The sequence below is a fragment of the Myotis daubentonii genome, chromosome 5 (assembly GCF_963259705.1).
Source record: "Myotis daubentonii chromosome 5, mMyoDau2.1, whole genome shotgun sequence".
Taxonomy (NCBI): Eukaryota; Metazoa; Chordata; class Mammalia; order Chiroptera; family Vespertilionidae; genus Myotis; species Myotis daubentonii.
This window is the reverse complement of record NC_081844.1, coordinates 37,904,830-37,917,650: the sequence shown is the minus strand read 5'-3', so window position 1 is coordinate 37,917,650 and position 12,821 is coordinate 37,904,830. Positions and strand designations below refer to the sequence as shown.

The 12,821-nt window shown below is 49.5% G+C and overlaps 1 protein-coding gene across 1 annotated transcript in view; it reads right to left on the bottom strand.

The window, feature by feature from the left end:
- BLK (BLK proto-oncogene, Src family tyrosine kinase) overlaps positions 1–12,821 on the bottom strand; it is a 48,689-nt gene that overhangs the window by 8,395 nt on the left and 27,473 nt on the right. Inside the window, exons 2-7 of the mRNA XM_059695279.1 lie at positions 10,538–10,646; positions 7,535–7,586; positions 5,279–5,372; positions 4,090–4,188; positions 2,945–3,048; positions 33–179 (exon numbers count right to left, since the gene is read on the bottom strand). Coding sequence (XP_059551262.1) covers positions 33–179; positions 2,945–3,048; positions 4,090–4,188; positions 5,279–5,372; positions 7,535–7,586; positions 10,538–10,645 — 604 coding nt within the window. The 5' untranslated portion in view covers position 10,646. The remainder of the gene's footprint in view (positions 1–32; positions 180–2,944; positions 3,049–4,089; positions 4,189–5,278; positions 5,373–7,534; positions 7,587–10,537; positions 10,647–12,821) is intronic.

Below are 12,821 nucleotides of genomic sequence, written 5' to 3'. Positions count from 1 at the left end.
CCCACCCCCACCCAGCACATGCCCCGTCTTACTAGAGTAGTGCTGCACCAAGGCCTGGAGTGTGGGGAAGGTGATTCGGGGGGAGACGTAATAGCCCCCTTCATCCAGGGAGCGGATCTTATAGTGTTTGATCACCTCCCCCTGGGTGGTCACGTCCTTCACAGACAGGGAAAAGGCACCTGGAGGGTTAATAAACACACAGGCATGAGAAGTGAGGCATAAAGAGGGACAATTGGATTGGGATGCGGGCTTCATTTCAATGCCTTGGGGAAAAGCTCCCTGCATTCTGCTCTCCATTTTGACCACTTCCATCCTGGGCTGCCTTTTCCTTCATCTCAACCTCAGGTCTCCTGGAAGCCTGCCCTGTCAGCTCCATCCGACTCTGTTCTAGATGTTCCTGCCAGAGTTTCCCCAACTCAGCCAGGGCACCAAGAACTCTGGAGCAGGGAGGACGTTCTCTTAGGAAGCAGGACCGGGCACCTGGTCACTCGGGGACCCTTTGCCATGGAATATTGAGAATGTAGAGCTGTTAGAGGGACTAAAAGGTTGACTGATTGATTGATTCATTCTGGCTGAAAAGGCTGACTCTAACTCACCCATGCAACACCAAATCTCAACCTCAAGCACCCCTGTCCAGGGGGGGAGAGCATAACCAGCTGTTTCCCAGGGGTTCTGTTCACATCCACTCACACGTCAGGGTGTTTTGTCATCTATGTTAATGTTTGCCTGCATTCAACGCCTAGCCGATGCCAGGGGTTAAGAGTAAGTTAAGGAGGCAAGAGTTTCCAGTTGAGAAACTTCTTCCCATTAACTTGATGTTTTCATAAAATGCCTCTGACCGCCTCTCTGGGTACCATGCCCCTACTCTAACTGGGAGGTAAGAAAGCCGAGGCCCAAAGGGGGCTGTCGCTTGGCCCTGGTCACTCTGCTAGTTAAGCAGCAGGCTTGGGAGCCCTGGAGTCCTTCCTAAGGACTTGCCTACCGCGAGCAGTACCACTCCCTCCCACCAGGTGTCAGGCTTGAACACCTCTTTTTCTGGACGTGACGCTTGATTTTCGGCTGTACTGTTTGTCAGCAGGCATTTCCTTTCCTTTCAGACCATCGCTCTGTCTCAAACTCGTTTCTCTCCTCCCATCTGCCTTAACCATCGTGCCTCTCTCATCACCTACTTGCAAAAGGACCCCGAGGAGGGTGGGTGTTCCATTAGGCGCCTTGCTCTGGCCACAGCCCACACCATGCCTGCAACCCCTGCCCCAACTGCAGGCTGCAAACTGTCTCTCCCACCTGCGCCTAGTAGGTGCAACTATGCCCCAGAATTTAAGGAACTGGAGAGTGGCTCTAATGAGTTCACATCACCTGAGCAAGACAAAGGGCATCCTCCCATTTCCTCGGCTGCGCCCTGCGTACACAAACTCACGAGGAGCCCAGGAGACCTGCTCTCTTCCAGCCAGAACCACTGCCCAAGTTCACGACTTCGGTCCCTCACTTGCCCAGGCTCATCAAGGATCTGCTATTATCTTTTTACAATTTGGTATTCTTCTTTAAGGAACCCCCAAATCCTATCAGCTTCAGGTTCACAAAATCTGCACCTCCTACTTCAAAATCCAGACCCCCCTGCCCTGCCTCTGGGCTGCGCTGGGCATGCAGACTGGGCTCCCAGAGACGGAGATTTCTTAACCCCAAAAGTCCACCTGCTTTTGGACTAAGGGGTGCTCACATGCATACCAATAAACTGAAGCTAGAGATGCTTAGGGACACCTGGAAGCCACAGGGAGCTAGGTCTCTGTCCCCTTGCTTCTGAGTTTCTACCCTGTCTTACAGCCACTGTAGACAGATATAGACAGAGGGATCTTGCATTGGAGTTCTGAGGGGTTGCATGTGCGTGAGTGTGTGCACGCATGAATAGGTGTATGTGTGGGGGGTGACGATGCTTGGATAACCCTGCAGCCCAGCTCCATCTGGCCAGTGCCCATCTGGGACTAGCTTCCCACAGTGGGCAAGGAGGAGGTCCCCACCCTTAGAGAACCCCTCCCTCCTCCACACCGAGGTCGGGAGGAGGGCACCTTAGCCACAGGCAATGAGAAAAACATCCCTTCCAGGGTAAAATGACATATCATCTGGGATTTGCTTCAATATAATAGGTGTGGGTGGGGATATGCATGAAACAAGATGGCTGAGTTGGGCGTTGGGTACAAGGGGTTCCATTATACTAGTCTCTCTACTTCTGTATGTGTTTAAAATAGTCTACAAAAGGAGTAAAACACATAGGTTTCATTCTTGGACACAGGTGCTCTGCCATTAAAACGGAATAGTGGCATTATACATACCAGGTGGGTCAAACGTAGGTTTGCAGTTGTGAGTGCGTGAAACAGGCTTTATTCTTGTATTATTATTTATTAGTTATTTCCCATATGAAAAACTGTAAACCTACATTTGCCCCACCCTGTGTGTGTGTGTGTGTGTGTGTGTGTGTGTGTGTGTGCGTGTGTATAATTAAATGTATCCATTGGCGCACTTCAGGAAATTCTGCACAGAGAAGTCTGCACAGAGCACCCCAACTCATCAGTGCACCCTTTCTCCTCCAATCCAGCCCCGACCCTTTGAGACGCATGAGGCTGAGAGCTCTCCCCTGAGCCTCACAGTGTGTGATAAGCAGCTCTCTGTGTCCAGCGTCTGCTGCTCTGGTGTTTCCACTCGCTGCAGATCTAAGGCCGTGAATGGAGCTGTGTGTGTGTGTGTGTGTGTGTGTGTGTGTGTAATTGAATGCCAAACCTCTGTCCATTCTCATTGTGCCAACCACAGGGAACCAAATCCAGCCTGAACTGGGAGCCTGGGGCCTGGGGGCTGCCAGGTTCTCCTGACTGGCATTGCCCTGGCAGCAGCCAGGCCTCAGGTGGGGGCCGCCCAGAGCACACAGGGAGGGAAGGGCTCTGCCCACGCTTACCTTTGTTGGTTTCGCTCTCTCTGATGAGAAAGGAGCCCACCTTGTTGATTGGAGCCAGAAGCTGCCTCTCGGCATCTTTCCGGCTAATTGATCTAAAGAACCACCTGGAAAAGGTCAAAGGCAGGCGAGCCTCAGAGAGTGGCCACGCTCCTCAGACCATTCTTCTCCAAACCTCCCTCCTAAGCTGTGCCTCTGCCCCCAGGAAATAAAATTTGTGTCCCCGTTCCCAGGTCCACCCTGAGCCAGCACTCCTCCCAGCTTGGTCCACGCATGCCCCTTGGTGTCGTCTTCCCCTTTCTTCCCACTCCTGGACTTACTGTTTTCTTGAAGTGAAACAAAACCATTATATGGGTGCCCTTTGTTAACTTCACTCTGGGAAAAGGCGCCCAGCCGCCTACTCTCAGAGCACACTCTCCTTGCAGTCGGTCTCTGAAGTAGATTCTCAGAGTCTGATTCCCACCATGGCCCCCGGCACAGGGACTGGCAGCGTGGGAGTGCATGCTGTTCCCGGGCCGGGGCAGGGCCGGGAGTGCCAGACAAGGAACCCTCCCAAGGGCTCCCTACCATTGCTGCGCGAGGGGCACCAGGTGGGGCCACTAACCCGGTTCCTACGCTTTGCTCCTGAGTTTGACACGAGGAGCCACGTGTTGCTCATTTACACAGAGCCGGGCCCTGTTTGCTCAGTGCCCTCTGAGTGAGTGAATGAATGGCTGAGGCCCACAGCAGGCCTTCCAGGGGGTTATAAGGATGTTGCTCCTTGATAATCCAACTCTGAATGAGCCACCACCCTGGGAGTCCCCCAGGCCCCAGCCCCGGGAGGCACTGGGGAGTGTGAGCTGATCCAGCGCCTCCTTGTTAGCTTGCAAGGCCGTGGGACATGGGGTCGTTTCTGTCCAGGTGAGCCAGGAAAGGTCGGTTCTCATATGGGGGAGTGAGGTGCTCACAGAGGAGCGACTCTCTCAGGATCACACGGCAATTGAAACATCGTCAAGCCTGTTCCAGGAGTTCCAGCTCCCTGTCCCTTTCCTGCTCCCTCCTGCTGGGCTCACACTGGCTCACTTTTTAGCCACTGTCTGGCCACACCCTGCGTGGCAGAAGCAGGGGACATGCCTCTGCTTTGAGGGGCCTTCTGTCTGTCCACCTACTTTTCCACTTCCAGGGTCTCTACTCGGGCCACGAAGTTGCTGGGCACATAGCCTTCTCTTCCAGTGATGAGAGACTTGGCCAACCACCAGTCTCCAGACCTAAGGGAAGAAGGAAACAACATAAATGAGAGAGTGGCTCAGACGGGTGCCTCTCTGCGGCAGATCACAGCCCCCCAGGACTCGCAGGGAGGCAGAGGACCCACAGAGGCAGACAGCCTGGCAGATGAGAGGGAGCTCGCACAAGGGGCTCAGTGACGTGGGACTACCTGGGCCATTTCAAACTCACGGTGCTCCTGGCCCAGGGGAGAGGGGGGGATGCACAGCCTCCAGGGGACATTTGGTCTAGACCAGTGTCCCTCGCGAGCCACATGCGGCTCTTTGGCCCCTTGAGTGTGGCCACGAAGTTTCAATCGCACTGTACGTGCTCGCCCCGCGTGGTATTTTGTGGAAGAGCCACACTCAAGGGGCCGCAGTTTGCCGACCACTGGTCTAGACAGCCTGACCAACCCACTAGGGCCCATCTGGGTTGGTTAATGGACGTCTTTAGAACGTAGTGAGCGAGTTGGGACTGGACAGGAAAGACAACACAGGAGGGCTGCTGGTGACAGTCGGAACGGGTGGCCCACAGGTGGCCAAAAGGTCAGGGTTTGCATGCTGTTAGCTCAAGGTCGTTGCAGAACGTCAAGAACAAAGCAGGCCCTCAGGACAATCAGATGTGTGAGACCAGACTCCGGGGGAGTCTCTGAGAAGGAGCAGTGGGAGTAAACCACGGCCGATTGCATTAGTAGAATCCTGCGCGCGATCTCGTCTGGCGAGGGAGACAAATACTGACACCACTGACTCCAACACAACGCCGTGATGGAGCGAACACTGTGGGAGTCAGGAGGGCTGCACGAAGGAGGTGGCATTAGAGGTGGGCTTTGAAGGAAGAGTAGGATTTGACAGAGGAGCAGGACACCCCCCACCAGCAAGACTTTGGAAAGGCAGATGGAAGAAAGACAGTTGGGTCAAGTTAAAGAAGATGCTGGGTACCTGGGCCTGGGGCTGGGCAGTGGAGAGAATATTCTGGAGGCAGCTAAAGAGAGCATGGCGGGGGCGGATGGGTGGGAGTCCTGCTCTGATAGGGAGCTGCAGAGGCCTCCGACCACGAGACAGCACCCTGGAGACTTACAGCTTCCTGGAAACTTACTCTTTTAGGATCTGCAGCTTCTCCCCTTTCAGCATCTGCAGGTCACGGTCATTGACTGCCACGTAGTCATACAGCGCCACCACGAAATGCTCTTCTAGGGGGAACAAGGAAGACATGGCCACCGCTCAGGCCCACGGGACTGATGGTAGGGCTGGGGTAAGGCTGTACTGTGAGCACCTTCTGGCTACTGAGAGGGTCAGGAAAAGGTAAGGATAGAGGGGAAGCCATGTGAGCCTTCTCACTCACTGATGCAGAAGACCTTTCTGTCTGGCAGACTGACCTGAGCTTGCTGCTGGGAACAAGGGCATACTGCCCCTCTGAGCCCATCGTGACTTCCTTTCTGGACCCCACCTACACCTAGAGACCCTCAGGCCTAGAGGGGGCTAGTCACTCTGTAAGGAACTGGGTAGCCCAGTGTTTAGGGAGATCAGCTGCATGGACCTGATGCCCAAAGACCCAAGTCTGGAAACTAGTGTGGGCTGATCCCTCATCTCCTGGAGGCATGTGAGCTTCTCCTCTCTTCCCGTCGCCACCTGTCCCTTCCAGCCTCTGCTCCAAAGGGAGCAGTGGTCTTGGAACATGGACCTGTAGCCATGCCCAGGTCCCATCATGGTGCTTCTGGCTGGCAGCCCCCTGCTTGCTGGTGGTCCCTAGGACGGAGGTGGAGAGAGGGCTCCGAGCTTGCATGGCATCTCTCAACTGATGAGGGCTTTTCTGCACTGCTGCGAGGGGCCAAGGCCCACTTGGAAAAGGTCACCTGGGGACCACCTAGCTTCCCTGAGGGTGATGTCTCTAATGCTTGGTGTGGCCTTGGGCTGGTCACCTTCCCAGGCTGGGAAGAGGGGGTTGGAGAAGATGACAGAGGCCCCTCTGGTTCTGAGATCCAAATTCCTGTACCAAAAGCAGTTAGTTTATTTCCTTCACCTAAACCAGTGGTTCTCAACCTTCTGGCCCTTTAAATACAGTTCCTCATGTTGTGACCCAACCATAAAATTATTTTCGTTGCTACTTCATGACTGTAATGTTGCTACTCTTGTGAATCATAATGTAAATATCTGATATGCAGGATGGTCTTAGGTGACCCCTGTGAAAGGGTCGTTCGACCGCCAAAGGGGTCGCGACCCACAGGTTGAGAACCGCTGACCTAGACTTTCGTCCTGGAAATTTGCCCCCTCTGGCAGGAAGTGGAGGATGGCCCTGAAGCTAATTAATTGGGATCCCCGAGAGAGACACCAGGTAAGGTCACTACCCCGGCTCCAACACCTTGCTCATGAGTCTGACAGACTCTGAGTTCTTGCCGAGAGGAGCCACGTCTTATACAGCTTCCCCAGTCCTTGGACACAGCCAGCTCTGGGTCCTGTTTGCTCAGTGCCTTCTGTGTGAGTGAGTGAGTGAATGAATGGCGTAGGCCCAGGCCGGCATTCTGCTCTCCCCTACGCCACTTCAGAGTGAGACCCTCCTGAGGTCTGAGGCCCGGACTCAGGAAGGCCCTCGAGGAGATTTGCTATGTCACCTCTATAGTGCAAGTGGAGATGGGCACGGGAGGGTGTAGTGCAGCCATGGCCAAACTACGGCCCGCAGGCCGGATCCGGCCCGTTTGAAATGAATAAAACTAAAAAAAAAAAAAAAGACCGTACCCTTTTATGTAATGATGTTTACTTTGAATTTATATTAGTTCACACAAACACTCCATCCATGCTTTTTGTTCCGGCCCTCCGGTCCAGTTTAAGAACCCATTGTGGCCCTGGAGTCAAAAAGTTTGCCCACCCCTGGTGTAGTGAGTGGTTAGAAGGTCAGCAGGGGACTTTTGAAAGTGAGGAACAGGGTGGTAATTCAAACAGCAACAGACTGAGGGCTGGGAGGGAGGACTCAGAACCATGGTCCTCACCCTCTGAGGTTGGGAGTTAGATCTCTGAAAGCCTGGGTTTCATGGTGCTGTTTGTGTTCACTGTAACTCTTGTCTTGTTGCGCTCATCTGTAGTTTGTAAAGTCCTTTACAAGTGCCCGCGGAGGTACATTAAAGGAACCGGGGCCTGGCTGCCGGAGAGGCCCCCCGAGGGCAGGCGAGGCTGGGTCAGAGCTGGGCCACAGGCTCCTCCCTCAGCCTCCCCTAGCTGTCTCCCCTAAGACTCTAGGGGCCCACACACCTTCCTCTCCAGGAAGCTGTCCCGACTGAGCCCCTGTTCTAACTGCATAAATCCGGAGCCTGGGGAGGAGGCCTGAGGAGCCTCAGCTTCCAGAGCAGCCCCTTCTTACCTTGATCCGGGTGTGTGTCGGGAGGTGCAGGAGCCAGGTGGTTAAACAGGACCTGGAGCAGAAACACATGCCCTCTGTGTTAGTTCAAGGCCCGTGGCTGGGCAGGGCCTGCAGGGCGGTGGGTGAGGCTGCTGTGAGTGTGGGAGCTGCCCTGTTGGCACAGGAGTTTGCACAGGTACCAGTGCCATCTCGAATAAGCCCCGGATCACCTGCCATCTTTGCCTGGACCTTATATATACATTTAGAGGAGGGGTATGTAGGGATGCCTAGCTCTGTAAGAGGCAGCTGTGGAATGGATGTGGTGGTCGGGGGGAGGGGGGAACACCCCATCACCTGGCTTAAAATCCTGCCTCTGCCATTAAATGATGAATTTTCTTAAGAAAAATTATTTTTGAAATGTATCTCTCTCATCATTGATGTTTCTATCTCTCCATCTCCCTTTCTCTCTGATATCAATAAAAATATATTTTAAAAAATGTATTTCCTTAAAACTTAACTAATATATTCCTACGTATATACCCTGTAGAGAAACTTTTGCATATGTGCACTAGGAAACATGTGCAACATTGCTCCCAGCAGAAACACATAATAATAATAATAATAATAATAATAATAATAATAATTACATGACCAATGACCAAAGAATAGATAAATTGGGGCATATACATGCAATCAATCCTACACAGCTGTGGCAGCTAAGGAGCTATAGCTACATGCATCCACATGGATGATGCTCCCAATGAAAAACACAGATCTGAAACCCACATCTCAGAAGAATCCTTGCTGTTGGACTCATTTGATTTAAAGTTCACAACATGCAAAATTAAATTAAATTAAATAGTGTTTAGGAATATATGCATATAGGATGCTACAGAAGAAGCAAAGCTAAGGAGTAAGCACATCAGAATAGTGGGGCCTGGGGCGAGGGGGACAGACTGGGGGACAGCAGAGGCCTTCCGTGTGATGGGTCACTTTCTAATTCTGAGGATGGGAGGGGCTGCACTAAGTGTTCATTTTATTCTCTTGCCTTCAACCTGTAATCAATAATCTTTTTTCTTTGGTATTTATTAAACACAAATTTGAAGCAGCAATTTGCAAAATGGTATGTATAGTATTATGGTTCCACTGAAAATATAAGCTCATAAATAACACACAAGAAAGGAGTCTGGCATGAGGGCATGTGCTGGGGGGTTGGAACAGCTGGGGAGAGGTCAATGGGGGGAAAAGGAGACGTATGTAATACTCTAAACCAGTGATGGCGAACCTTTTGAGCTCGGCGTGTCAGCATTTTGAAAAACCCTAACTTAACTCTGGTGCCGTGTCACATATAGAAATTTTTTGATATTTGCAACCATAGTAAAACAAAGACTTATATTTTTGATATTTATTTTATATATTTAAATGCCATTTAACGAAGAAAAATCAACCGAAAAAATGAGTTTGCGTGTCACCTCTGACACGCATGTCATAGGTTCGCCATCACTGCTCTAAACAATAAAGAATTAAAAAAAGAAAAGGGTCTGGAGGCAGGACCTCTGCAATGCTAACTCCGGGTATCATTGGCTAGTGGGATAATGAATACTTATAATTTTTTTTCATAATTGATATGTATTATGTGACTTTTTAAAAGTTAAAAATATTACAGGCTCTACTACTTATTAGCATGTAACTCTGAAGAAGTTATTGAATCTAAGTCCTATTGAGTAATTTCTCAGTCGGATAAATCAACAATTAATCTATGACCCTTTGATCATTCATTTGTTCAACAAACATTTCATTGTTACATGCCAAGCCCTGCACTAAGTTGGGACACCGATAAGATGCCTGGTTTACCTAAGAAATGGGAATAGCAGTCACCCCTCCCATTAGGTCACAGTTGGGATGAAGTGATGACTAGTTGGATGTGCCTGGCGGGGGGTGAGAGAGAGCAGGAAAGAGGAGTCCAGGCCTGACTTCCAATTGCCCCAAATCAAAAGGGGGTAGGTGGCCAGATGGGGGGACACAGACAGTCATCTAAAAATGCATCTTTAGGAACCAGTGGCATGAAAGGGAGCTAACTACTTTGTAAACAAACCAGAACTTTGAGACAGGCTCCATGAACACTCGAGGGCCGATGGGGGAGGCGAGTATAAGCACCCTCCCGTCTTAGGTTGCCTCGTCCCAGGGGAGTGAGCGCTTTGGAATGCTGGCACGCCAGGAAGGGGACAATGATCCAGGAGCTTCTGGATAGAGTTGAGAGCAGCAGATATTGCTAAATGCCCTAGACCAGTGATGGCGAACCTATGACACACGTGTCAGAGGTGACACGCGAACTCATCTTTTTGGTTGATTTTTCTTTGTTAAATGGCATTTAAATATATAAAATAAATATCAAAAATATATACATCTTTGTTTTACTATGGTTGCAAAGATCAAAAAATTTCTATATGTGACACGGCACCAGAGTTAAGCTAGGGTTTTTCAAAATGCTGATATGCCGAGCTCAAAAGGTTCGTGATCACTGCCCTAGACTCTCCCCCACCACACCCTTTCCTCAGCTCACCTCTTTGATTTTCCTGTCTCCTCAAGGCTGCCCTCGCCCAATGAAAACTGGCTAAGAATGATTGGGGGCGAACCACACACAGCTCTGTGGTAAAGGTAATACATTATAGCACTGCATACTTGTATCTACGTGGCGTATTGTTACATCCCCATCAGAAAGGCACTTTTATTCTACCCACTTTACAGGTGGGGAAACTGAGGCTAAAGGGAGTTAAGAAACCTGCTTCAAAGGTACAGCTAACAGGTTTAAATTCCAGCAATCTGGTGGTTAAATATTTTACAATCTGTAACAACAATATCAACTCAGGTGGCACTGGAGTTGGGGGGCCCTATTTGTGGGAGCCCTGGGTTATCAAGAGAGGGCACTGGGACTTGCTGGAGACCGGGAGCAGCCCCCAGGGAGCCACACATGCTCTGTGCTCTCCCTCCCCCCCCCCCCAGCTGGGAGAAGCGACCACTCACCAGGGGTGGCAGTGGTGGGGGCGCTCTGCTGTGGGCGCTGACCTTCATAGGGCTCCATTGGCTCTTACTCTTCGCCTTGGCCTGCTTTTTGCTGCTCACCACGCCCATCCTGTCAGAGAACACACAGCAGATTGGTGATGTGAGCAAGCCTTCAGAGCCTCTGAACGGAAGAGCTCCCCTAAACTCCTTCCCGGTGGCCAATTAGAGAGATGGGGTGGACATGGGGGATGGTGAAGGTCAAAGTTCAGACATGAAGTTAGAATGGGGTTGGTGGGTTAAGCTTGCATCCATCTTTTTCCCCCAGAGCAGGGAGAAGTAGCCCAGAGAGGAGAAATGACTGGACTTGGGACACAGAGATTATAAACTCCTAGAGTGGACTCCACCCCTCATCCCACCTCCCCAGGGTAGGAGTCTGGGCATCTGGAAAGAGTCTGACCAATGTGTCCAGTGGTCTGGGTCTTAGTTGTCATCTGCCACTGCCTGCATCACCCGGGAAAGTCACACTTCCTCTCGTGACCCGTTAGGGCGTGTCAGGTCCTTGCCAACTCAGATATTCGGGTCAGACTTCATAAATTTAGGGCACACAGATAGCACAGGCATCTAAGGCCAACTGCAGCTTCTCCAGGAATATCGGGGAATCACAGGATGACAGATGTGGGAAACACCCTTGTCAGTGATAGTGAACCTATGACACGCGTGTCAGAGGTGACACGCGAACTCATTTTTTTGGTTGATTTTTCTTCGTTAAGTGGCATTTAAATATATAAAATAAATATCAAAAATATAAGTCTTTGTTTTACTATGGCTGCAAATATCAAAAAATTTCTATATGTGACACGGCACCAGAGTTAAGTTAGGGTTTTTCAAAATGCTGACACGCCGAGCTCAAAAGGTTTGCCATCACTGCCTAGATTCTGGCCACTCTCACCACCACCCTCATTCCAGGGGCTGCTGTTGAGGGAGGGCTTACTCTGGGCCAGGAATGTCACAAGCTCTATCTCATATCCCACTTTCAACTCTCTAAATAAGTCTAAGCAGGTGTTAGTACCATCCCAGCACTATTACAGCCAGGACTGTGGTTTGAGGCATTAAATAGCTGTTTCATGATCAAACAACTAATCAATACAGAGCAACTCTGAAGCCTGGCTGACCCCAGACCACCACACTCCTCCTCACACCTGGGTCCTCCCCAAGACCCGGACATCGATAGAGGAAGGAACCTTGAGTCCTGACCAGCCGTGTGGTCCCTGTAGACTCCTGATTGCCTTTGGATGTCTGCACCATATTTCATAGATCCTGAGATACACCTTCTTTATATTTCAGTATCTCTGAAAATGGAATATGTTTTTACAATTGATGATGGCTCATATTATAATTAGCAGCATATTTTTTTCTCTTTCAGTGATACATAAAATAACTGCTAGCCTTCTAAGTAATGGTGTCTTAGATTCAATGAAACATGGTAATGTGTTGCTGTTTTCCCGGAGAGTTAAAGGTACTAGTACATGCCTCATAGTATTTCTCCTTAAACTCAACTTAAAAAAAGAAAAGACTATAATAATTTTGAATATAGAACAGAGAGCCACAAATAATCCACACTATTTTTGAGTGTGCTTTGCCTACAGAACATATAATACTGTACATTTGTAAAAAAAAAATAACACTTTCTGTATTTAAGTAGTTACTTTGTGTCAGTTCAGATCAACTTTAACATCAGACAAAATATGGTGCAAAGTTACAGGTCAACATTTTAGTTTTCAGAGATACTGGGGTATCAGAATTTTGGATAAGGGATCGTGGGTTTATATTAGGAATAGCTACTAAATTTTATAAGGTGTCTACTTAGTGTCTATTAATATGACAGTCTTTTTAAAACTTGATGATGTAATGAATTATGTTGACACATTTTCTGTTATAAAAGCATCCTTATATGTTGGAGTAGAAGCTGTTGGTTACTGTAAATTAGTGGTTTTGACACATGGATGGATAGGTTTTGCAAATATTTTATTTCAAATGAGAATCTATATTCCCAAGTGGGATTTGTCTATGAGGTGTTAGCCATTAAGATGATGTTGGCTTCATAACTTCATAACATATACCAAGGAGCCTTCTGTCTTTTGGCCTTTGGTTTTGAATACTAATAATAACTTGGGACTATCTGTTCTTTAAAGGCTAGATAGAACTTAGCCAATAAGTCACCTGTTTCTCGGGCCCTTTTAAATAGTAGGCCATTAAATACTTTTCAAATTTCTTCTTCAGAAATTTATCTTTCAGACACACACTG